Source organism: Somniosus microcephalus, chromosome 19 (assembly GCF_052327205.1).
Source record: "Somniosus microcephalus isolate GS21.2 chromosome 19, FLI_Smic_1.0, whole genome shotgun sequence".
NCBI lineage: Eukaryota > Metazoa > Chordata > Chondrichthyes > Squaliformes > Somniosidae > Somniosus > Somniosus microcephalus.
In genome coordinates this window covers 60,773,304-60,800,177 of record NC_141005.1, presented here as the reverse complement: position 1 = coordinate 60,800,177, position 26,874 = coordinate 60,773,304, and the positions used below count along the sequence as shown (strand labels likewise).

The window sequence follows — 26,874 nt, the reverse complement described above, 5'->3', positions numbered from 1 at the left end:
CCTATATTTAACCTTGCTAATTTGTCTTCAACTCCATGCACCTTTACCTACAGATGTGAGACTTTAAAGCATGCTTTCTGAAAATCTAAGTATTTTACACACATTAAACATTTCCAGTCCGCTCCTTTAGTTAAGTCCTCTAGTTACATCTTCTGTGATTTCCAGTATGTTTGGGAGGCTCTGCCTATACTAAACCATACTTTTATCCCCTTATAGGCTCTGTGCACCTCAGTAGCACATGGACATTGTCCTTTGAAATTCTGGGCAATTCTCCTACCACCAGTGTTAGACTGACTAGTTTATCATACCCCAGTTCACACCTCAATACTTTATTTTAAAAAGTGGGAATATGTGACTCCTAGCCTTTTATATTTATGGAGCTCATTTCCTGGAGAATTCCAGTGTGCATCCTACTTGGTCCCGACAACCTGTAAACATACAAGGGCCAAAAATCTTATCTGCTAATTTTCGGGCTAAAACAGAATAAGTACAAAAAATAGTATTCCACCAATTTTAACTCGTATTTTTTATTATTAAAATTAGTGAAAACAGGAATTTGGGCCTCTTGATGCTTTAATTCATTTGTAACACAACCATGACTTCTGAAGACTTGGAGTTAATTTGAATCTAACCTTCCTGGCAGGAAACTGACGGGATTGGATCGGCCGCCTGATTGTACTTTCCATTGACTTCAGTGTCCTATAGAGTGTAAAACAGGTGGCCGATCCGATCCCGTTAGTTTCCCACCATAGCACCTTTGAGTTTTTTGATTTCCCCTCAATATTGCTACCCAACTTCTATCTTTTAAAGGACCTGTCTGGTCTTTAACACTGTTGTAAGTAGCTAAGAATGATTAATTCTAATTCCTGTCACTGATGAGTAATCTGCCTAACAATTTTGCTCTAACTGCTTTTGGTATTTATTTTAGTTATCCTCAAATTACTTCTCCTGGTCTTCCTTAGTGTGATTCCTTTCATGTTTATTTAATTATAAATTCTAATCTTTAGGATACATTTGACTTCTTTAGTCAGTCACTGTATCTAGATCATCCTATTTTCTCATAAGGATGTACTTTCTACGTCCCTTAAAGTAGCTTCTTTGGGAGAAGGGGATGGGAATTTTCCATCCAAGAATATTAGCAATCACTGCATAATTAAATTCAATATTGTAATTAGGGCTCAGGGCAAACAACAATATAGATGATGTGAAAGAGCACAACTTGGCAATGAGGAGGAGAATAGGGAGATTGAACGGGACATAGTTTTTTTCCCCCCCACACCCTCTACCTTCTAATCTATGACATGAAAATCCTGAGCATTGTTCAGTGCCATTGAGAGTGAGTCTTCACTTGCACTAAATAGGCTTTTAGCAATGCTAGCCATTCAGTGGACAATGTGAGATATTTTAACACCCGGATGTTGATCAGACAGTATTATCCTTTCCTTAGATGTAATAAAAAGTGGGGGGAAATCAGCCAGGGTTTGTGCTTCTGCTTGCTATCCAATGACTCCTCCTAGAAAATGTGAGTGGACATCAGGTGAAGGCAGGGTTGCAAATGCCTCTGATACCTTCCCCTCTCTTCTCCCCGCACCCCCCCCCCCCCCCTTCAGATCTGGTCACAGTCAAAAAGCCTACCAACACTGTATTTTATCGAACCTTTATAGAATTGAGTGCTCAAAAATGGCAGCTTATTTTGAATGCTGCATTGGTAAGGAAAGGACAATACTGAATGATCTCTTGGGTGACATGGATTGGGGGCAAAAAACTACAAAATAAAAATTAATATACATTCAAATGTTGCAATAAGTCCCAATCCTAGATATTTAATTATTTCTGTGACAAGTAATACAATTTTAGTAAGCTTGCTGTAAGTATTGTACTAAGGCGCTGAATCCTGCAGCTAAATAAATGTTGTAAACAGGAGACTGGAATGAATTTGCTTCTTCCACACTTTATGCACCCACACTTGAAATATGAATTTAGAATTAGAACATGAAACACTACATTTTTGTTCACGTCCTGATTTAAATACTTAATGGTTCTTTGTTTTTACTGGCACGTTTCTGGGGATGGAAGTTCAGACTCCATTTGAACAAGACACTATCATTTATGTAAATTGTAAGGAAATGCTTTGAAAGTAATGGGGGAAGGTTTCAAAGGCTACGGGCCCATTAAACACGGGATTCTCTTAAATGGATGTATTTGTGTAGTCAGTCACTTGATTTGATTTTGTCAGTGTCTCTGGGTATACTGGGAACCACAGCAGGTATGGATGTGGTAGCATCACCTTGGGATCCCTCAACAGGTACCTGTAGAGGGGAAGCCTCTGTGGTATGGGAATCAGCTGGGTGGATATAGGTATTTGAGGTGAGTAGTGTATGGGGATCACCTTAGTGAGTGCGGAGGTAAGTATTCTGTCCTGGCCCCAAGTAACACTTTAATAGAAGTAGTCCAACAGAGGAATGCTTTTGTTCTTGTTGCTTCAGAGCCTTGTGTTTTCTTCCCTCTCTTCTCTCCTGCTGCAGTTTGCTTCCTCAGGGCTTTTCACTATCTGGCTCCTCTGGTTTCTCATCTAGTGGCCTTTCCCAGCTACTGTACAAGCAGACTATTGTAAGCCCCCTCCTGCCTCTGAGGTGAGCTTTAATTGTAACATCTCACCCCATCCACTTGTTAGACTGTTTCCTCATTCCATCCATTCCTCATCTTTGACTGTTCCTGAGTTTTGAGTTTTCCATTCTCTCACGGAGTACACTTCTTCAGCCATTTCCAAAGAGTCATTTAATCAAGCTCCATGTGATGCAGCTATGAACGACCGACTAAGGCAGAGTGAACCTTGGCTTTTCAGGTTCACTGCAGGCAGCCGTTGGGCATTGCAGAAGGTCAAATGATTAAATGATTGCTTGGCATCTGACCATCAGAACAATCTCCTATCACTGTTTCTTTCTGACCTGTTCAGCCTTAATATTACAGCACCAAAACATGATGCCATTACAGACTGCTTTGGTAGACAAGTGTCTCATTATCCAGGAGATCATAACAGTCAATTCCACTAAGGTTCATTCTTGACTAGTGAATGGACCTGTATTTAGAGTAATAATTCCAACAAGCCCCTTCTGTACAATGTCCTTCATGCTATGTCTAACCCATATTGCATGAAGTCCCTGTTGCACATAGCTGGGGTTAAACACAGATTGTACCCAGACCCTGCCAGCTAATGTCCTTCACACTGTTTCACCTAGAATGTATTGTGCCCGAGACCCCCAAAGCACCAATTACAACGAAGAGCAAGAACACGCAGCAGATATTCATGTTGGACTCCTTGCACAGCTGGAACCAGTTCTGACCATTCCCAGGGAGGTTTCTGGTCGTCAGCTGTTGTGTTCTCTGAACTGCTCTTTGCTGGAAATTCAAAATTTGCCACACAAAAAATTCTGGGAATGTGACAAACTATTGCTCAGTTATATCAAGTTAAGTGACTGTTTCAGGATATAATTATTTCTAAACCTGTCTCGCTCTGTGACTTTTAAGTGAGACTTCAGAGTTGAGTGTGGTAGCCCTGTAATAGGGATGAACTGTGGACTTGATTTGTCTGCAGTCAGCACAAATCCTCTTCTGTACTGTCTCCATCAGCACTAACCGTTCCCTGCCTCCGCATTGACCCACTTTCCTACTCCCTTCCCGGTCTTGACTGTCCTTTATTCAACACAGAAGTACACTCTGCTCCCCTCCTCCACCCTTAGCATTGATGCTCCCTAATCCTCCTCTGCACAACCCTCCTCACTCTCACTGGACAGCACCTCACCCTCCTATGCCTCAGTGCTATAAATATGTTATGCTTAGCTGTGACCTTCCCCTCACTGCTCATCTTTTTCCCTCCCTCATCGTCCTTTCTGTACTGGCCTCTGTATGTTCATTGCATTTCGTGCCACAGTCCCACAGCTGTAAATGTACCACTCCTGCCTGTATATGCACAGCACACAGGTGTAGCTTGCAACAACATTTGGTTTGAACACTGTCATGTTCCCTAAAGTAATCTGAAGCTTCCCTACAGTCAGTGTAACTGTAAATGTGTGGCTAACACTGACTCCCGTTCCTTCCTTTCCCTACAGGATGACATGCACAGGGTCATTGACCAGCAGCTTATGGACAAACAACAGAAAGAGTGTCGTCCGCCAGCACAATCCTACAGGAACAGCTGCAGCGTGAGGCACAAAGTCAGCTCCTCAGTGAGACTGGAACGTAACCGAGAAGAGGCCATTGGGGCAGAAGGGAATCGTCTCTTCTCATTTTTCAAGAAGAATTATTTTCCTTTGTAATTATTAAAAGGGGCCAGTGTGGATTTGGGAGGGCTTTAAGAGATTCTTTGTACAAAGAGTGTTTCATTGAATTAGGAAGGAAACTCTTTCTGCTCAGGCGATGCTTCCATTTGCCTGCAAGGGGCAGCAGGGTGGCACAGTGGAGCAAACCCTGGGTGATGCAGGCTAAGTCAGGTAGCCTTGTTACGGGAGACGTTCTCTGCTGTAACTGGTGCCCAAATACTCTTTGGCAAAGGTTCTCGTATGTGGAACGTTGCACGACCATACTGTATATAATGGGTTAAAACAAATCATATTGATAAGTTCAATTATTTTCTCACAAAACTAATTTTACAAAAAATAGGAATTGAAGAATGTCCGATCTGTGAAGGACTGAATGTTTGTACAGTATTATTTGCCTTTAAAGAATCATATGGGACAGCAAACCATGTGCATCCATAGTGAGTGAGTAGCTGTACAGCACCTGTGAGCAGTGCACCTATGAAGATTCGTATGGAATATTGCAGCATGTGCATGTGTAGCGTGGGCAGTTCACTGTGTGCCTGTAGAATGCGGTGTCTGTGCAACTCGTGCCTGTTCAATATAGTGTGAGATAGCACACTGTGCACCAGTACAGTGTTAGAATGCACTTTGTGTGTGTATAAAGTGCTCCATAATGCAATCTCTACAGATTATCATCGGGTACCAGTTCAGTATGCGAGTGCACTTTGTGAGTATAAAGTGTTAAGACAGTACAATCACTGTATTGCACCATATCCCTGTACAGCACGGTGTGGGGTCATGGTTGATGTTTGTGTGTGAAGTATGTCACAAATGCTGGGAACCTGAAAAACACAGAAAATGCCAGGAGTACACAGGATGTCTCTCAGCACCTGAAAAGGGAAAAGACAGGTTAATGTTCTGAGTGGAGACGCTTGATCAAAACTAATGAGGGCTCTTCACCTGAAACATTAAGGGTGATTCTGAGACTGGGCACTGTCGGCTGAGCGCGTTGGTAGCTGGGTGCGCATCTCGGCAAATCACAGGCATGCAGCTTGTGATTTTCCCTTTGTTAATGAAGGGAAAAGTTAATGGACTGAAAATCACTGCACACACACTATTTCCTAAGTAACGGTCCCTGTCGGTACCCGATTGCAGAATCATCCATTAACCTGTCTTTTCTTTTTTCAGATGCTGATGGACATGTGTATTTTTAGTGTCCTCTATTTTTATTTAACATACAGTGAAGGGTTGGATACAGAGCCATATCCAGTATAGTGGGCTGTGTGCCTGTAATGTATAGTGTAGGATCGTACAAGATATGATGTAGGTTGAGATAGCAGACTTTGTGCCTGTTAATATAATATGGGATAGTGCACTATCGTGTGTGTGTGTGTGTGTATATAAAGTGTTGGATAGCACGTGGATAGTGTGGGATAATGCACTATATATGTATAAGATGGTGCTAGGTGTATGGTATAGTTTGAGGCTGTGGACTGTACACCTGTAGAGTATAGTGTAGAACGATCTAATGTATGTGGTTTAGGCTGAGAGCAGAATGTGTGCTTGGATAATGTGTAGGCTAGTGCAATGTGTATGGTATAGTTAGGGGCTGTGCTTGTGCAGTATAGTGTAGGATATAGGTTGAGGTAGCAGACTGTCTATTCAGCAACTTGGAATCATGCATCATGTGCTTGAAAGTGTGAGCTTGTGCTTTGTCTGTAAAGAATAGTGTGGGATAATGCACTAAGTGTACAGGCACAATTTTAATAATGTGGGATAGTGTACATGTGAAGAATTGTGTGGAATGATGTGGTATGTACATGCTTGATGTGAATAGTACACCTTTTGCTTGTGCAGTAGATTGTGTGACTATGCACCATGTGCCTGTAAACCACAATATGAATGATATACACTGCATTATTGATGGGGTGCTGAGTAGTGCATTGTGTGCCTATAAAGAGCCGTGACATAATGTGCAATGGGCGTGTATAGTGTCAGTGCACCATTTCTGTGCCATTGTATGTGATGGTGCACAGTATGCCTGTATAGTATGGTGCTGGGTAATGCATTTGTGCCTATATAATACAGTATGGGGCATTACACCTTGTACAGTATTCTCTAGGATTGGTATAGGACAAAGCACCATGAACAGTATATTTCTGGATCTGTGTATCATCTGCCTACACAGCATAATATAGGATAGTGTACTCTGTATCTGTGCAGTATAGTGTGCAATAGTGTACCTTGTGCCTTTCCAGTGTGTGTGTGAGATAATGCACCATGTATATGTAGGAAAATATCCTGTGCGTGTCCACTGTGGTGTGGGCTAGTGTAATGTGTGCCTCAAGCCTATAGTGTTCGCTAGTGCAACACATATGGTATGTGATAAATTACCGTGTGCTTTTATGTTACAATGTGAGATAATCCACCGAATGTTAGCTCACTATTGTATGGAATGGTGTTGTGTGTGCTTGTGAAGTTTAGTGTGAGGTTGTGTGCTATTTGCCACTGCAATACAGTATGGTGCAGCAGTATTACCTGCTGTACAATATAGCATGAGAAATGGAGTATGTCGTACACTACAGAATGGGGCAGTGTACTGTGTGCCTATATGGTATAATGTGTTGTAGATGCAGTGTGTGCCTGTTTGGTACAGTGTGGATGGGATAGTGCACTATAAATATTATTGTGGGGTAGTGAAAAGTGTATCTGTACAGCAGTTTACCATGTGCCTCTACAGCACTATAATCTGGATACGTTTTTGGGTGTCTGTAATTGGGATAGTATTAGGTACTCTAGGGTCGTATGTAGTGTAGTGTCCAGAAGTGGACCATGTGCCTGATCAGTAATAGCATGTAGTATGCACATTGCCTTTACAGCAAAGTGTATGCACTACGTGCCTGTGGGCTAAGATTTGGCTATCTGATTAGGGAGAAGATGGGCTGGCTGGTGAAATACAAATGATTGGCACAGTGCGTTTGGGCAGGTGAAACTCTAGTGGTGTGGGTCATTGATTCTGCCCTCACTACGTGTCACTCCTACTGTGGTTTTTTTTTAGCCGCTTGTTCTGACACCTAGCTATGGAATCCTTTACAACCTTGAAGATTTTGTTCCTTGGTGGCTCAGTGCCTAAATGTCAGATGTGAAAATGAGCCATGCAGAGCAGGAAGGATTCCATGTTCAATCTCTGCACTGTGCTGAACTAACGAATGTCGGTTAGGGCAGCAGTAGGGGGCGCTTCTTGGCCTCAGTGCTCCAGTGAGTCCGGAGAGGAGACAGTCAGCTGGGCTCTTGCTTTAGTCGCTAATATTGACCTGCTGAAAAGTCTGCCTTTCTGGATGCAGGTGAAGATAGGATAGGGCTCAGCTGCGATGTCCTTGTGGTTTAATAGCCTGTCTGGGCTTGCGGGTCAAGAGTAAAATGGAGGATGGAATTGTACCTCGGTGTCAATCAGCACCTTCAGGAGCGGAGGGCAGAAAACTGGAGGGAGAATATTTTTTCTGTGAATTGTGATGGTCTTTGAAAACTGACAGCATTGTGACTGGACACTTTAACATAGATATCATTCACAGCAGATCAAAATGACTGCAACCCAGTCTTAACAGTTAAAGCTAAGCAATCTGAATAAACCCAGGCTGGGACATACAAACTGTCCCACATTATACTGCAAGATCACCTGCTGTTCCACTGTATAGTGTTTAAACCCTTTGCTCCCCTGCTTTAGGCTCCTGTATCAATGAGAATCAGTGTCTCAGCACAGTTGCTGATATTTCAGATAAGTGGCAGACTGACGGCATCAACTATGATTGTGCAATAATAAATATATTTTGCGTTGTATTGATTTTTAAATTGCCACTGATGCACTGTTATCTTCCGTATACGTAAGATGCTTTTCAGTCACGGCAGGAACCTGCAGGGCCCTGTTAGAATCACAAGATTCCCACAAAATATCTATGCTCTTGTAATAGTCACAAGATGGCTATGAGAGTCAAACTGTTCAGGGGTGAGGTTCAGAAATTGTAAATCAGCCATCTGAGCTTCACTCTTGTGCTTTAGTGTCATCTGAGCCCCTTTTTTGGGTCACTGCCTTAAAAGTATTAGCTCTTTTTGGCATAGGGTCTGACACTTACAAGATTCAGACCTTTTCTGCACTTGATAAAAGGATGGGTCAAGGGGTGGTATGCAGGGGCAGGGGAAGCGAGGACATGACAATCTCGCTTAGCCATTCAAAAGCCTGACTTCCATCCATTCCACCTTTTAACCTCATAAGCAACCAGAAGGAACTCTCAGCACCGATGAAAGAAACGACTCTTACAATGTCACCACAATTCCTATCTGGTCCAGAAAACACAGAGAAACTGCTCACACCTGGACTAAAGTGGACCATGATCCGTGCACCCACCTGTCCTATCAGCCGATATTCTTATCCCACAACAACACATGTATAAAAGCCTTACTGACAAAGGGAGCGAATAACCCTGTGCCAACCTAACCCAATTAAAGGGAATGAATGCAGAAACAGCTGGCTACAGTGCCAGAGGAGCCAGTTAGCTGCTGGGTTTCCCTGTTCAGAACCTATAGTTTATGATATTAGTCAGGACTGTAAACAGCTCATGTGTTGTGAATAAATTCCCTCCAGAGTAGGGAGCTGAGGAGCATCTCCCTGCTGAGGAGCATCTCCCTGCTGAGAAGCGATGAATGTCACAGAGTGGCTTAAATTTGCTGTATATAATATAGAGCTTGGATTTTTTTCTATATTGAAAAGGTTTCATAACAGTATAGATTATTTGTAAATGAAATACAGTTTACTGTTTAATTTGTATATGAAGAGACACATTATAAAAATGCTTATTTTTTAGTAAAAATGCTGCTGCCTTTTTTATAGTCCTGTCTTGTACGGAGCTTGAAAAGCTCCTTAAACAGATATTTCTATGAAGTGTGTCTGTCCCAGAGCCACTGTAATAATAAAGAGGAATGCAGATGGGAAGCTGTTGTGTTGTCGGTGTGTTTTTGCACTTCCAAGTTTTTAACCTGTGTTTTTGATTGAGAAACTGATGGTGTATCGATCTTGTGGTTAAATGCACTACCCGGTATGGCATTCAAACATACAGTCCAAGGTTTGATCCCAGTGCGTGCTGAGTTAACTGATATAAAAACAGAAAATGCTGGAGATACTCAGCAGGTCAGACAGCATCTGTGCAGAGAGAAACAGAGTTAACATTTCAGGTCGATGACCTTGTGTCAGAACTTAGTTAACTGATCTCTGTCAGGCTGGCCTTCAACACCCCCGGGCTAAGCAGAACCACAGACTAATCACTTTAAAGCAAGCTGTGCTGGAGAGTGCTTGTGTGTGGGCAGCAGGTGACACTAGTTTGACTGGGCTGTGATACACTCGCGCTCTCCGGTCACGCACATTAAATGGCCACTTCACCCCGACACTGGAGGCAACCAAGCCGAACTCTGCCCTCCTGTGTGACTGGCGAGCACCTGAGCAGCGTCGGGTGAGGACAGGTTCAAGTTCACCTGTGATGCTTCTCCTGTCAAATAGCACACTCGTGCGAAGACTACTCGGGCAAGGTAGCAGAGGGCTGCTGTGGAACTGCAGAACAGCACCTTCAGAATGGGAGAATAACTTCTTTGGAAAATCTATGGAATGTCACTGTCTGCTTTATTTCCCTCACCTGTTGAACTGTGCTTTTATTCCCTCCAGCCACCATCGACTATGTGGAGCAGTGAGTTGGCAGCTCCAAGCTGGAAACCTGCATGCGGTTGAACTTGGGTCAGCTGGCAGTTAGAACTGACTCAACATCGCCCACCAGTGACCCTGTCTGACATCTCATCGAGTGTAGTGAATGGGGCCTGTCAATGACAAGAAATAAACAAACAATCACAGAGAAAATGAAGCTTTTTTTCTCACAACTTACTCATTTTTAGATGTGTGTGTGTGTATATGTGTGAAAAAATGGGTGTATCTAGCCCATTCCTTTTTGATATCATCTCAATGTAGTTAAATTTCTTGTGGAAGATACACTTTTTTTCTTTCCTTAGTAACGTGTTAATATTTTTGCTTTATGACATGGTTTCACTATTACACAACATAAACCTAGAAACTATTGGCGATGTTAGAGGATAGTGTGCTCACATGACACTGCTCTGCCCTTTTATTTTGAATAGGTTAACACCTCCACTAAAGTAGGGGGCAATGGACAGCCCTAGGTCGGAGTTAAATGTCCGTCCACAGACAGACATTGTTGACCGTGATTTCTAGGCTATATGTTTGACGGACTGCATCAATCGCATACCAGGAATGCTTAATATGAGCACGGTGACGGGGGCCACACAGCGGTGATAAAAAAGCGTTAAGAACGAAATACAGAGATAACAAATTCACTTTAAGCAGAACACAAAATTATCTATAATAATATCGGTATTTTATGTAGCAAGTTATCACTTAGTTCAAATATCTCAAAGCCCTTAACAATTATTTTTGAGAGCAGTGACTGTAAAGTAAGCAAAATTTCCAATTTTAAAAACCCTGTTAGTCATAGAATCTTGCAGCACAGGAGGTCATTCAGCCCGTCGTGCCTGTGCTGGCTTTTTGAAAGAGCTCTCCAATTAGTCCCACTCCCCTGCTCGTTCTTTGCAGACCACCAATTTATTTTTTCCTTTTCAAGTATTTGTCTAATTCTCTTTTGAAAGTTGCTATTGAATCTTCTTACACCTCCCTTTCAGGCAGTGCATTCCAGATCATAGCCCCTTTTACATTCTCAGAATGTCCCAAAGCCCCTTGCAACCAATCTATTAATATGGTCTATATTCGAGAGTATTGGGTGGATGGGAGTGATCACAAGAAAATAATCTCATTCAGGTGATGCTCTAAACTGTAAGATCGCAGCTCAAGTTGTGAACTTAGTTGATGGCGAGTTCTTAGCCTGCTAGTCGAATAGTGTTTCTACTGCTCTTTGTACTGCATCCTCTATTTAATACAGCTGTACTTCATCACTGCACTCAAAAGTACAGCTTTTATGAAGTAAATAGGGACATTCGCTGCTGTAAGGAGGGACAATATATTAGCGGGTTCCTCTAATGAGGCCATATGGGTAGAACTTAAAAACAAAAAGGGAGCAGGTTCAGGTAAGTTTTACTTCATATTAGTGGCAATTCCTGGATCTGTGGCTGTGGCCGGAGTTCCTGCACACGTTGCTAAGCAACAGGGAAGCCTGGATTTGTTGCTATGTTCGGAGCTCTCCTACATTTCTGAAATCCGGACTTTTTGATAAACCGGCACCAACGGGATAATAAAGAGTTTCCTGTAGATTGTATGTTTAATTATATCAGTGGCGCCTTCTCAGTTTGTGGGGGCACTTGTGCAGTTGCCCTTTTTATTAGTGGCACTGGGGCAACCTGGCCTCACCTGACGACCCCCCCCCCCCCCATTGGTTTATTGAAAGAATAAGTGTTGCACTGCCGTTTTCCGAGGACTCGCAGCAGTTCAGCAAAACAAGTGGAGTGAAGTCAGTCCCCTGTGGTGTTTTAAGGTCCAGCAGAGGTTGCCAGTATCCTGTTTAGGATCCACTGTCTCTTGTTTGATCCATGAGGGGACGTGCTGTGCAGCTGCCGGTCTGTCCTGGACAATTTGTAATGTGTTTTCCTGGATCAGCACGATCCGGGGCAGGGCTTGGCTGCACGTCAGGCGGGAAGGGATCGCATGTCACCCGATTCAGGGGCTGAGGTCAACGCTGTAAATCCTTGAATGGCACTAAGTGCAGATACGTGCAACAAATCCCACCAGCAAATACAGACGCCAGCCTGAAGCTAGAGCCTGCTTCAGCATTTACTACATTTCAAAATGCTGTTAAAAAAAAACTTGTTTAATTCTTGTGTTTTTCATCGAAAACAGTTAAGTGACATGCCAGCGTGTGATTGTTCAAAAAATACAACTTCAGGTGATTTTAGTGGAATATTATATTGCCAAATCAATTTACCCTTAGAATAAAGGGCGAGGTCTGTGTGGTCAGTCTGTGCTCACAAGCCTGTCATGAACGCCGACTCTACTATCTTGCCATCCGACTGTTTGTTCGATGAGCCTCGCTGTTTCCTGTTGACATTCTGTATGTAAAAAAACTTCCTGAAATCCGTCCTAAATTTGCCCTTCACAGCCCCGATCCTGTCCCCTCTTGGCCAGTATTGTTCTGCGTTTTCTATCTCCAGCCTCCCCAGTGCGGCAGATCGCTCTATTAGGTTCCCTCTGAGAGGTTTTTTTTAATTTGAGGCTGAAGAGCGTTTCCCACAGCTGGTGCCTCTGACACCGCGAGTCCGGCCTCATGCCTGTCCTCCGCACTGGTTCTCGGGCAGGGCGGTCTAAGATGCGGCCTTCCCCTCAAAAGGCTCTCGAAACCTTGAGAGATGAATGTGGCTCACTCGATCTTTCTAAAGGCCGGTATTTGCCGGCTCCTCGCCTCCGCCTTGCCGCGCGCCGCAGCAGCTCGCCCCCACCATCCTCCAATCACAGCTCGACTTTTTCCCGCCGCTCGCTCGCGCTTTCCCCCGTTGGGTTTGAACGCTCACCACCTGCTCCCCGCCGCTCGCACTCGCACTCGCCGGCCGGCCCTCCAATCACGGCTTGTTCCCGGAGATAGTTTCCCGCTCGCGCTCGCCGGCCCTCCAATCACGGCTTGTTCCCGGAGATAGTTTCCCGCTCGCTCGCGCTTTCCCTCGTTGGGTTTGAGCGCCGAGCTCGTGCCCGTTCTTTAGCCACACGCTGCCGCGGAGCTCCTCCGCTCTGCAGTTAAAATACCATTTTGAATCAGATAACCTGGCAATAAAAGATGGAGCAGGGAAATGGAAAAGGGGTTCGATGGCGAGAGGTTTAACTTCGGCCCGCATTTGGGAAAAAAAAGTGCAAAACACCGAGGCTGAAAAAAAGAGCTGAGAAAAAGATCAAAAGACGGTTGAGTGAAACGGACTGGGATGAGGAGGTAGTGACAGAGAGCTTCCTCTCTCAGACCAAATCCAGGGACTACTGAGACTATAAAATGGGAATCAGAGTACCTCAGTATGAGGAATGGCCATGATGGTGAAACCAGTTCTAATGAAGCCGAAAGGCATGTAATGGATGAAGATATCATGGTGGAAGCAGATTGTGATTGGTGAGGCCTGGTGACAGGTCATTGTCAGAAGCTCTTTTCAGGCAGGCCGATGATTGGATGTAACCAGCACAACACCTGGATCTGCATGTTGGTGTACCAAAACCCCAAAGTCTGTTGTCCCTGATGTCTTTTTCTGTGAGAAATGTAGAGATGTGGAAGGGGAGAGGAAATCCTTGAATTCATGAGCCTGTTTTGTGACTTGTCTGCATGAGATAAAAAACATGAAATGAAAAAAGACATGTCTAGCGACAATGGCATTGTCAATAGTGGTTTCTAACCCTAACCCCAAGCCTATCACCCTAACAACTAGCCCCAATCCTAACCACTAACCCTAAATCGTGCAGTCAATAGCACGATGCAGGGCCCTGTTCTGGTGTCAATAGTTGTTCTAATAGCGCCGATGATGCAGGTTGGCTGCATTGTCAATAGTCACTCTGAGCTAGAAAAAATAGGTCATCCAAAGAAACCTTGAAAAAAGCCAGAAGGGAGATACTTTATTGGAACAGTAAAAGTTAGAGAGCAAAGCACGCAGATTGCCATGGGAAGGGCTCTTTTTTCCCTTCTTGCAGTTTTTCTCCCCACTGTGGAGGACTCGGAGATAATGCTTACAAGGTATGTGCAGCAGAGAGTGTTAAGTGCTTGTGGCTTATAGGTAATAATCGCTAAGGCAGCCAGTTGTGGTTGTATAACATTAGGAGTACAGAATGTCAAACAAGACAGGTGCATTCCTCAGTCTCAGGCCCATTCTGACTTTGTGCCCTTTCTGTTATGACTCACAGCAATGTGGTTGATTCTTAACTGCCCTCTGAAATGGCCTAGCAATCCACTTAGTTGTATCAAAAACTGCTATAAAAAACTATAATAAGAATAAAACTGGATGGACCACCTGACATCGCTCTAGGCACTGGATTCAGACATGAAAAAGGCACACCCAGCCCAAACAAACTTGCAAAGTCCTCCTCACTAACATCTGGGGGACGTGTGCCAAAATTGGGAAAGCTGTCTCACAGACTAGTCAAGCAACAGTCCGACATAGTCATACTGACAGAATCGTATCTTTCAGCCAACGTTCCAGACTCCTCCATCACTATCCCTGGGTATGTCCTGTCCCACTGGTAGGACAGACCCACCAGAGGTGGCAGCACAGTGGTATGCAGTCAGGAGGGAATGGCCATGGGAATCCTCAACATTGACTCTGGATCTCATGAAGTCTCATGGCATCAGGTCAAACATGGACAAGGAAACCTTCTGCTGGTTACCACCTACTGCCCTCCCTCAGCTGATGAATCAGTACTCCTCCATGTTGAACACCACTTGGAAGAAGCACCGAGGGTAGCAAGAGCACAGAATGCACTTGGGTGGGGGACTTCAAATGTCCATCACTAAGAGTGGTTCAGTAGCGCCACTACTGACCAAGCTGGCCGAATCCTGAAGGACATAGCTGCCAGACTGGGCCTGCAGCAGGTGGTGAGAGAACCAACACGAGGGAAAAACCTACTTGACCTCGTCCTCACCAATCTACCTATCACAGATGTATCTGTCCATGACAGTATCGGTAGGAGTAACCACCACACAGTCCTTGTGGAGACGAAATCCCATCTTCACAGTGAGGATACCCTCCACCGTGTTGTGTGGCACTACCACCGTGCAAAATGGGATAGATTCAGGACAGATCTAGCAGCTCAAAATTGGGCATCCAGGCGCTGTGGGCCATCAGCAGCAGCAGAATTGTATTCCACCACAATCTGTAACCTCATGGCCTGGTATATTCCTCACTCTACCATTACCATTAAGCCTGGGGACCAACCCTGGTTCAATGAGGAGTTTAGAAGAGCATGCCAGGAGCAGCATTAGATGTACCTAAAAATGAGGTGCTAACCTGGTGAAGCTACAACACAGGACTACATGCATGCTAAGCAGCAGAAACAGCATGCTATAGACAGAACTAAGCAATCCCACAACCCACAATCAGATCAGAGCTCTGCAATCCTGCCACATCCAGTCTTAAATGGTGATGCACAATTAAACAACTAATGGTGGGTGGAGGCTCCATGAACATCCCCATCCTAAATGACGGCGGAGCCCAGCACGCGAGTGCAAAATACAAGGCTGAAGCATTTGCAACCATCTTCAGCCAGAAGTGCCGAGTGGATGATCCATCTCGGCCTCCTTCTGAGGACCCCACCATCACAGAAGCCAGTCTTCAGCCAATTCGATTCACTCCACGTGATATCAAGAAACAGCTGAGTGCACTAGATACAGCAAAGGGTGTGGGCCCCGACAACATCCCGGCTGTAGTGCTGAAAACCTGTGCGTCATAGAGTTATACAGCACAGAAAGAGGCCCTTCGGCCCATCGTGTCCACGCCGGCCATCAAGCCCTGCCTATTCTAATCCCATTTTACAGCACTTGGTCCGTAGCCTTGTATGCTATGGTGTTTCAAGTGCTCATCTAAATGCTTCTTGAATGTTGTGAGGGTTCCTGCCTCTTACCACCCTTTCAGGCAGCGAGTTCCAGATTCCAACCATCCTCTGGGTGAAAAGGTTTTTCCTCAAATCCCCTCTAAACCTCCTGCCCCTTACCTTGAAACTATGCCCCCTGGTTATTGACCCTCTACTAAGGGGAAAAGTTCCTTTCTATCTACCCTATCTATGCCCCTCATAATTTTGTACACTTCAATCAGGTCCCCCCTCAGCCTTCGCTGTTCTAAGGAAAACAACCCCAGCCTGTCCAGTCTCTCTTCATAGCTGAAGCGCTCCAGCCCAGGTAACATCCTGGTGAATCTCCTCTGCACCCTCTCCAATGCAATCACATCCTTCCTATAGTGTGGTGACCAGAACTGCACAAGTATTCCAGCTGTGGCCTAACTAGCATTTTGTACAGCTCCATCATAACCTCCCTGCTCTTATATTCTATGCCTCGGCTAATGAAGGCAAGTATCCCATATGCCTTTTTAACCACCTTATCTACCTGTCCTGCTGCCTTCAGGGATCTATGTACATGCACACCAAGGTCCCTCTGATCCTCTGTCCTTCCTAGGGTCCTATCATTCATTGTGTATTCCCTTGCCTTGTTAGTCCTCCCAAAATGCACCACCTCACACTTTTCAGGGTTAAATTCCATTTGCCACTGTTCTGCCCATCTAACCAACCCATCTATATCGTCCTGTAGCCTGAGGCTTCCCACCTCGCTATTTACCACTCCACCAATTTTCGTGTCATCTGCGAACTTACTGATCATACCTCCTACATTCATATCTAAATCATTAATGTACACTACAAACAGCAAAGGACCCAGCACCGATCCCTGCGGTACACCACTGGACACAGGCTTCCAGTCACAAAAACAACCTTCGACCATCGCCCTCTGCCTCCTGCCACTAAGCCAATTTTGGATCCAATGTGCCAAGTTGCCCTGGATCCCATGGGCTCTTACCTTCTTGACCAGTGTCCCATGCGGGACTTTGTCAAAAGCCTTACTGAAGTCCGTGTAGACCACATCATCAACTGCACTACCCTCATCCACACACCTAGTCACCCCCTTGAAAAATTCAATCAAATTGGTCAGACATGATCTCCCCCTGACAAAGCCATGCTGACTATCCTTGATTAATCCTCGCCTCTCCAAGTGGAGACTAATTCTGTCCTTCAGAATTTTTTCCAGTAATTTCCCTACCACTGATGTTAGGCTCACTGGCCTGTAATTCCCTGGTTTATCCCTACTACCCTTCTTGAATAATGGTACTACGTTAGCTGTTCTCCAGTCCTCTGGCACCTCCCCTGTGGCCAGAGAGGTTCTGAAAATTTGTGTCAGAGCCCCTGCAATCTCCTCCCTCGCCTCACACAGCAGCCTGGGATACATCTCGTCTGGGCCTGGGGATTTATCCACTTTTAAGCCCGCTAAAACCGCAAGTACCTCCTCCCTCTCAATACTAATTTGTTCAAGTATATCACAATCCCACTGCCTGATTTCTATGCCTACATCGTCCTTCTCCATAGTGAACACAGATGCAAAATATTCATTTAAAACCTCACCTACATCTTCCAGCTCTACACACACATTGCCACTTTGGTCCTGAATGGGCCCTACTCTTTCCCTGGTTATCCTCTTGCCCTTAATATACTTATAAAACATCTTAGGATTTTCCTTTATTTTGCCCGCCAGTGTTTTTTCATGCCCCCTCTTTGCTCTCCTAATTTATTTTTTAAGTACCCCCTGCACTTTCTATACGCCTCTAGGGCTTCCATTGTTTTTAGTCCTTTGTATCTGTCAAAAGCCTCCCTTTTTTTCCTAATCCATTCTTGTATATCCCTTGACATCCAGGGTTCCCTGGGTTTGTTGTTCCCACCCTTGACCTTTACGGGAACATGTTGGTGTTGTACTCACTCTATTTACATAGAAACATAGAAGATAGGAGCAGGAGTAGGCCATTCGGCCCCTCGAGCCTGCTCCGCCATTCAATGAGATCATGGCTGATCATCCAAATTCAGTACCCCGTCCCTGCTTTCTCCCCATATCCCTTGATCCCTTTAGCCTTAAGAAATATATCCAACTCCTTCTTGAATATATTTAATGAATTTGCCTCTACTGCCTTCTGTGGTAGAGAATTCCACAGGTTCACCACTCTCTGGGTGAAGAAATTCCTCCTTTCTGAAAGACTGATGTGGATTTTCCTACAAGTAGCTGATCCCAGTCCACTTTGGCCAGATTCTGCCTTATCATATTAAAATCGGCCTTCCCCCCCCAATTTAGAAGCTTTATTTCCGGCCCATCTTTGTCCTTTTCCATGACTACCTTAAATCTCACCGAATTATGGTCACTGTCACCAAAATGCTCTCCTACTGACACTTCTACCACTTGCCCAGCTACATTCCCTAGAATTAGGTCCAGTACCGCCCCCTCTCTTGTAGGACTTTCTACATGCTGGCTCAAAAAGCTCTCCTGGATGCTCTTTAAGAATTCCGCACCCTCTAAGCCTTTCACACTCTGACTATCCCAGTTAATATTGGGGAAGTTGAAATCCCCTACTATTATTACCCTATTATTTCTACACTTCTGAGATTTGCCTACATATCTGTTCCTCTATCTCCCCCTGACTGTTTGGGGACCTATAGTACACTCCCAGCAAAGTGCTTGCCCCCTTTTTGTTTTTAAGTTCTACCCATATGGCCTCATTAGAGGAACCTGCTAAGATATCATCCCTCCTTACAGCAGTGATTGACTCCTTGATTAATATTGCAACACCCCCTCCTCTTTTACACCGCCCCTCTGTCTCACCTGAAGATTCTATACCCCGGAATATTGAGCTGCCAGTCCTGCCCCTCCCTCAACCATGTCTCTGTGATAGCAACAATATCATACTCCCATGTGTTCATCAACACCTTCAATTCATTTGCCTTACTCGCAAAACTCCTTGCATTAAAATAAATGTCATCCAGCCTTGCAATACTCCCTTTGCCATTACATATTTGCTCTGCCTTCCAGGCTGACTTGTTTTTTCCTCTATATTTGGCTGTGCATCACCCCCTACTATAGCTCCACTTCATATCCCACCCCCCTGCCAAGTTAGTTTAAACCCCCCCCCGCAACAGTACTAGCAGACCTCCCCGCAAGGATGTTGGTCCCGTTCCGGTTCAGGTGCAACCCGTCCAACTTGTACAGGCCCCACCTTCCCCAGAAGCAGACCCAGTGATCCAGGAAACTAAAGCCCACCCTCCTGCACCAACTCTTTAGCCACGCATTCATCTGCTCTATCCTCCTATTCCTATACTCACTAGCACGTGGCACCGGGAGTAATCCAGAGATTACAACCTTTGAGGTCCTGCTTGTTAATTGGCTACCTAGCTCCCTAAATTTTTGTTGCAGGACCTCATCCCTCTTTCTACCTATGTCATTGGTACCAATGTGAACCACGACCTCTGACTGTTCGCCCTCTCCCTTCAGAATGCCCTGCAGCCATTCAGTGACATCCTTGACCCTGGCACCAGGGAGGCAACATACCATCCTGGGGTCACATCTGCATCCACAGAAACGTCTATCTGTTCCCCTTACGATAGAATCCCCTATCACTATTGCTCTCCCACTCTGTTTCCTCCCCTCCTGTGCAGCTGAGCCACTCATAGTGCCATGGTCTTGGCTCTTGCTGCATTCCCCTGAGAAACCATCTCCCCCATCAGTATCCAAAATGGAAAATCTGTTGGAGAGGGAGTTGGACCCAGGGGACTCCTGCACTACCTTCCTAGTTCTTTTACTCTGTCTGGCAGTCACCCATTTCCTGTCTGCCTGTGCACTCTTTACCTGCGGTGTGACCACCTCGTTAAACGTGCTATCCACGAAGATCTCAGCTTCGCAGATGCTCCACAGTGACTCCAGCCACGGCTCCAGCTCCGAAATGCGGATTTCGAGTAGCTGCAGCTGGAGACACTTCCTGCACATATGTTCGTCCTGGACACCTAAAGTGTCCCGGACTTCCAACATAGCACAGGAGGAGCACTCCACGCTGCCCAGCTGCGCTGCCATGTCCTACCCTTAATTCACTCCCTTTAAATTAAATACACTAGGGACCTCACTTCCCTTTAAACACTACTTACTCTAAACTAGAGACCTTACTTTTACTTTAACGACTGGAATGTAGAAATACTGTAGAAATACTCACCGCTGATTCTCTGTCCCCTCTTGTGCAGCTTTTTAGCTCCTGCTCTCCTGGAAGCTGACAAAGATATAAAAAGTAAGGAACACCTCCCTCCCCTCACCAAACTCGCAGCTTAACACTCGGTTCCGAGCTGCATTTAGTGACAAACTGCACTCTAGCCTCCCTTATTTACACTCCAGAACTAGCCACGTCTCTAGCCAAGCTGTTCCAGTACAGCTACAAAACTGGCATCTACCTGACAAAGCGGAAAATAGCCCAGGGATGTCCTGTCCACAAAAAGCAGGACAAATCCAATCCAGCCAATTACCGCCCATAAGTCTACTCTCAATCATCAGCAAAGGGATGGAAGGTATCGTCAACAGTGCTATCAAGCGGCGCTTACCAATAACCTGCTCACCAATGCTCAGTTTGGAATCCGCCAAGACTACTCGGCTCCAGACTCTTACGTTCATTAATAACGAGACATTCTTATTATGAACACAGCTAGCTTCTAGCTAGTCATTTATTCAGTACACGTTCTCTAGGTACAGTATCTGTAGAGATGCAGCATGTGTGCTCCTGTGTGCAGGCTGCCATCTTGACTTGCCTTGTGGGTAGCCTAGTGACTCATGGGTAATATAGTCTTAATATATATACAGCTGGGTAGTGTAGTCTTATACATACAGCTATATACAGCTCTACGGCTCCACCTAGTGTCCACTATAGAATGACATGCTATTGATCACTACATCCCCCTTTCTTTGAGGTTTAACAAAATCAATATCAATCAACTTTCAAGAAAACAATAAAGATAATATCAGTAACACTTTTGTTAGTGCTCTATAAACATAAACATTTTCAAAACAGTCAACACATTTTCAAAGCTTTACATTGTACTCAAAGATTAAGTCTATCAGGCTCTTTTACTTCACGTGTGGATCTTCTCAACACGGGTAAGTCTGATGTGTCTTCATGAGATTGTTCTGGCGGTGAATGACAAGATGCAGTTGCGGCATTGTCATCAATCTGCTCTTGTATAGATCGAGGTCTCCTTGCGATCTTTGCTTGGAGAGGGTTTCAGTGTTTCCTTCACTCTTCATGCCATAACTCTCAATGTAGTCAATGCACTCTCGGAAAACTGCTGGCAGCTGGATCCCATCATACAGCATAGTCCTCTCAGCAGCCTCGGCTAATGGAACACCAAAGATTGGCCTGAGGGAAGAAGGAGCATCCACTGGAACTGCTTCCTGCTCTGGTGCAGGCTTCTTCTTTTTCTTTTTCTCTTTCCACTGCTTAACAACATCTGCTGCGGTTATATCTTTCGACTTTTTCTCCTTGTGTTTTTCCTCTTTGTGCTTTTCTTCCTTTGGCTTCTCTTTGACCTTGAAGTCTTTTTCTTTCTTCTTGGAGAAACTAGGCTTTTTGAAGACATGGATACCCTTTGGCCTTTTCATCCTTGATGGGCTCTCTGCTTCATCACCTGAGTCATCTGGTCTGCTTATGGCATAGTTTATACGGTCGACTCTCTTGACCAGTTCTAAGTCTTCACAAGCTTTGTCACCTAGTATCGAATCAAGTCTTTCAGCCACAGCAGAAAACATGAGGTGATGCACTTTGTCTTTGACTGTCACTTTAAGTCTGCATACACCTAAGCTATCTATTTTCTGTCCATTATAGTTCTTCAGTAGTACTGACTTTTTCTGTATTTTGGGCTTTTCTTTCATATTTTTTATGTCACTCATACTGATTAAGTTTGCTTTTGCCCCAGTGTCCAGTTTCAATGTAACTAATGCTCCATTTATCTGCAGTGGGATCATCCATTTGTCCACTTTTACTGCATTGACTTTATGTTCAGCATTGTCCATTTCTGAGGGCTGCACATTTTCTGTATCTTTTTTGATATCGTCACATGACACCATTCCTACAAAAAATGTCTCACTTAAATCAGTGTCCTCAATTACATTAACTCGTTGCCCATTCTTAGTTTTTACTTTTGAAAAGCATTGTTTGGCAAAGTGATTCTTTCCATTACACTTTGTGCACATTTTTCCAAACGCTGGGCATTGTCTTAACTGATGTTTGTAACCACAGCGTTTACAATTAAAAATTTCATCCTCCGATTGCTTTTCATTTCTGTTCTGCCCATGTTTCTTCCCCTTGTAGGACACAGCACCGACAGCAGCATTATCACTCATTACAATCGCATCATTATTGATTTCACTGAAAGTCTTCGCGTGCTTTCGAGCTAGCTCGCTGGCTTGGCATATTTTCACCGCATTTTCCAAATTTAGTTCGGTTTCTCTCAACAGACGTTCCCTGACTTTTTTATCATGAATACCAAACACAATCTGGTCACGAATCATGGATGATTTCAGCTCAGAGAAATTACATGTCTGTGCTTTCAGTTTCAGATCAGTTATAAAGCTATCAAAAGTCTCATTTTGTTGCTGTGTCCGAGAATGGAAGATGTATCTTTCATACGTCTCATTCTTTTTGGGAGAGCAATGTGCATCAAACTTTTTTAGCACATCTTCTAATTTTCCTCTGTTCTCCTCTGGATTAAATACAAATGTATTAAATACCTCTATCGCCTGTGGGCCTGCAACCGTAAGCAGCAACGCTATCTTCCTTGCATCTGGCTTCGTACCGAATCCGATGGCTGCAATGTAGAGTTCGAATTGTTGTTTAAAAGTCTCACAATTGTAGTTGATTTTTTCTGTGAGATTCAAACGCTCTGGTGGCTTCAAATTCTCCATGTCGCTTTTCACAATTTTCAGCAGATCTTCACCACCCTGGTACCATCTTATGTTCATTAATAACTAGACATTCTTATTATGAATACAGCTAGCTTCTAGCTAGTCATTTATTCAGTACACATTCTCTAGGTACAGTATCTGTAGAGATGCAGCATGTGTGCTCCTGTGTGCAGGCTGCCATCTTGACTGTTGCCTTGTGGGTAGCCTAGTGCCTCATGGGTAATGTAGTCTTAATATATATACAGCTGGGTAGTGTAGTCTTATACATACAGCTATATACAGCTCTACGCAGCTCTACAGCTCCACCTAGTGTCCACTATAGAATGACATGTTATTGATCACTACACAGACTTCATTACAGTTTTGGTCCAAACATGGACAAAGAGCTGAATTCCAGAGGCGAGGTGAGAGTCACTGGGCTTGACATCAAGGCAGCATTTGACCGAGTGTGGTATCAAGGAGCCCTAGTAAAACTGAAGTCAATGGGAATCAGGGGGAAAACTCTCCACTGGCTGGAGTCATACCAGGCACAAACGAAGACGGCTGTGATTGTTGGGAGGCCAATCATCTCAGCCCCAGGACGTCACTGCAGGAGTTCCTCAGTGTAGTGTCCATCTTCAGCTGCTTCCTCAATGACCTTCCCTCCACCATAAGATCAGAAGTGGGAATGTTCACTGATGATTGCAAAATGTTCAGTTCCATTCGCAACTCCTCAGATAATGAAGCAGTTCATGACCACATGCAGCAAGGCTTGGACAACATTCAGGCTTGGGCTGATAAGTGGCAAGTAACATTCACGCCACACAAGTGCCAGGCAATAACCATTTCCAAGAAGAGAAAGTATAGCTACCTCTCCTTGATGTTGTTCAATGGCATTACCATCATCAAATCCCCCACCATCAATATGCTGGGGTTACCATTGACCAGAAACTTAACTGAACCAGTCACATAAATACTGTGGCAACAAGAGCAGGTCAGAGGCTGTGTGTTCTGCAGTGAATGACCCCTCCTGACTCCTCAAAGCATTTCCACCATCTACAAGGCACAAGTCAGGAGTGTGATGGAATAATCCCCACTTGCCTGGATGAATGCAGCTCCAACAACACAAGCTCAACACCATCCAGGACAAATCAACCCACTTGATTGGCACCCCATCCACCACCTTAAACATTCACTCCCTCCACCACTGGCACACCAAGCTGCAGTACCATTTACAAGATGCACTGCAGCAACTCGTCAAGGTTTCTTTGACAGCACCTCCCAAACCCACGATCTCTACCACCTAGAAGGACAAGGGCAGCAGGCACATGGGAACACCTCCATGTTCACCTCCAAGTCACACACCATCCTGATTTGGAAATATATTGGCGTTCCTTCATCGTAGCTGGGTCAACATCCTGGAACTCCCTCCCTAACAGCACTGTGGGAGTGCCTTCACTACACAGACTGCAGTGGTTCACAAAGGTGGCTCACCCCCACCTTCTCAAGGGCAATTATGGATGGGCAATAAATGCTGGATTTGCCAGCGATGCCCACATTGTTGCTTAGAAAACAGGAATATTAAAATGAGATGATGAGGGAGCAGAAGAGTGGGATTAGACTAGTTGGCTCATGTTTAGAAAAACATTGGCACAGCTTTGATGGGCTGAATGGCCCGCTTCCTGTGTGTAACACTAAGAATCTATGAACTTGGCTATCGCCTTCAAGTCCACCGTCCCCACCACCTCCGCCCCATCCCCACCACCCGCTTAGTGTGCCCTGAAAGTTTAACTACTGTACATTGAATTGAGACGGACATGAGATCATTTATATATAGCATGAACAGGAGGATTCCTAACATGAACACATGCATATCCAGCTCAATATATCCAACCCATAGCTCCCTCATAACTAACCTCTGTTACCTGCTCCTTTTACCAGTTTCTCCTGGAGAGACCAGCTAAGAAATTAATAAACCCATTATTACAGGTGGTAAGAGATTAATAAACTCCACTATTGCAGGGGTAACAAACTTTAGTTACTGGGGTAAGAGATTAATAAACACTAGTTACAGGGAGTGAGAGATTAATAAACACTAGTTACAGAGAATGAGAGATTAATAAACACTAGTTACAGGGAGTGAGAGATTAATAAACACTAGATACAGGGGGTGAGAGATTAATAAACACTAGTTACAGGGGGTGAGAGATTAATAAACACTAGTTACAGGGAGTGAGAGATTAATAAACACTAGTTACAGAGAATGAGAGATTAATAAACACTAGTTACAGGGAGTGAGAGATTAATAAACACTAGTTACAGAGAATGAGAGATTAATAAACACTAGTTACAGGGGGTGAGAGATTAATAAACACTAGATACAGGGGGTGAGAGATTAATAAACACTAGATACAGGGAGTGAGAGATTAATAAACACTAGTTACAGAGGGTGAGAGATTAATAAACACTAGTTAGAGGGTGAGAGATCAGTTACAGATAGTGAATAAATCCAGTTAATGAGGAGCAGTAATATTCATGCTAAAGATATTCCCGATCTGCAGTTACCAGCAGCTGACTGGTGGGCAGTGGTCAGTGTTAGCTGGACGGTGATGGGGTCTGTGTCTCCAGGCAGGCTGTCCCGGTAAAATTAGGTCAGTGTTGACTTGTTGTGAGTTTGTCGGACAGCCCAGCCATCAGTGTGAGTAGAAGCCCAGCACCCAGAACTCCGGGACTCTTCCAAACTCCCCTCATGTCTCAGGCGGTCATCAAGTCGGACCTAAAGCGATCTTTAGAGGAGAGTCCAGGGACCGATCCTGAAAATGAAGCCCAGCAAGGAGAGATGCCTCGAAAATATATCATCCTCGCCATACTCTCCTGTTTCTGTCCATCTTATCCCATCAACATCGTGGCCTTCGTGTTTTCAATGATGGTGAGTGCAGGGGGAATTAAGGTGAGGAGGCAACTTGTTAAATGACAGGTCCTTAAATTATTAACCAGAGAGTCCGAGCCTGAGATTTTTTTTCATTGCCTTGTGATTGTTAAACACAAAGAGTAGTTTAGTTCCTAGGTGTGTTTTTTAAAGCAGCGTTTGGACTGTAGATGGTTTCATTTATGTGAAAGGTTTTAATTCACAATGGATTGAAATTGCTGTAATCTGTTACCGTGAGTTTCACAAACAATAAGCCGTCTTCTGGACTCTGTCTTGGGACTTTAAACCTGGAGTCGAAGACAGGTCACTTGGCTGCAAACAGATTCACGTGTTCCGCTTGATTCCCTCAGGCAGCTGAGGAGTTTTTTTCTTCTTGGTCTGCCTAGTGTTTAACACGCTAAAACCCATCACCATGTCAACGGTCTCCAAACCCAACGATTGAAAAATCTACCTATGTTAGCGCGAGAGGGTGATTCATTAGTGATACACTCACTTATCCAGTCCCCAACACTTCTTATTCATAACAGAAAATGCTGGGAAAAACTCAGCAGGCCAGGCAACGTCCGTGGAGAGAAATTAGAGTCGACCTTTCGGGTGGAAACCCTTTTTCAAAACTGGAAAGGAAATGAAATAGATCGAAAGGAGGGCTGGGGAGGGAACAAAAGAACTGAATAGACATTAAGAGGTATTCAAAACGAGACGAGATGGTGATAGGACTAGTAGAGACAAAAGACGGCTCAGAATAGGTGTGAAATGTACTGGCAGAATATTCATAAGAACTTCTTATTCATGGGATGCGAGTGTCACTGTCAAGGCCCGCATTTATTGCCCATCCCTAGTGGCAAACTCAGAGGGCAGTTAAAAGTCGACTACATTGGTATGGGACAGGAGTCACATATAAAGAAAGACTTGCATTTATATGGAGCCTTTTATGACTTCAGGAGGTCCCAAAGTATGTAACAGCCAATTAAGTAATTTTCAAGTGTAGTCGCAGCAAAGTTCCACAAACAGCAACAAAATAAATGACCAGATAATTGATCATAGAAAGCTACAGCACGGAAGGAGGCCATTTCGGCCCATCGTGTCTGCGCTGGCCAACAAAGAGCTATCCAGCCTAATCCCACTTCCCAGC

At 44.5% G+C, this 26,874-nt stretch overlaps 2 protein-coding genes and 1 long non-coding RNA gene across 3 annotated transcripts in view; 2 read left to right on the top strand and 1 right to left on the bottom strand.

The window, feature by feature from the left end:
* The window catches only part of LOC147104518 (BICD family-like cargo adapter 1), a 103,430-nt gene extending 94,145 nt beyond the window's left edge, over window positions 1–9,285 (top strand). Inside the window, exon 9 of the mRNA XM_085961878.1 lies at window positions 4,110–9,285. Within this exon, the coding sequence (XP_085818004.1) occupies window positions 4,110–4,316 (207 nt within the window). The 3' untranslated portion in view covers window positions 4,317–9,285. The remainder of the gene's footprint in view (window positions 1–4,109) is intronic.
* The window catches only part of LOC147104517 (uncharacterized), a 111,867-nt gene extending 98,869 nt beyond the window's left edge, over window positions 1–12,998 (bottom strand). The window contains exons 1-2 of the long non-coding RNA XR_015072354.1: window positions 12,284–12,998; window positions 9,980–10,157 (exon numbers count right to left, since the gene is read on the bottom strand). This is a non-coding gene — a long non-coding RNA (uncharacterized LOC147104517). The remainder of the gene's footprint in view (window positions 1–9,979; window positions 10,158–12,283) is intronic.
* Window positions 12,999–25,380: 12,382 nt separating this feature from the next.
* The window catches only part of LOC147104515 (transmembrane protein 233-like), a 40,571-nt gene continuing 39,077 nt past the window's right edge, over window positions 25,381–26,874 (top strand). The window contains exon 1 of the mRNA XM_085961877.1: window positions 25,381–25,742. Within this exon, the coding sequence (XP_085818003.1) occupies window positions 25,563–25,742 (180 nt within the window). The 5' untranslated portion in view covers window positions 25,381–25,562. The remainder of the gene's footprint in view (window positions 25,743–26,874) is intronic.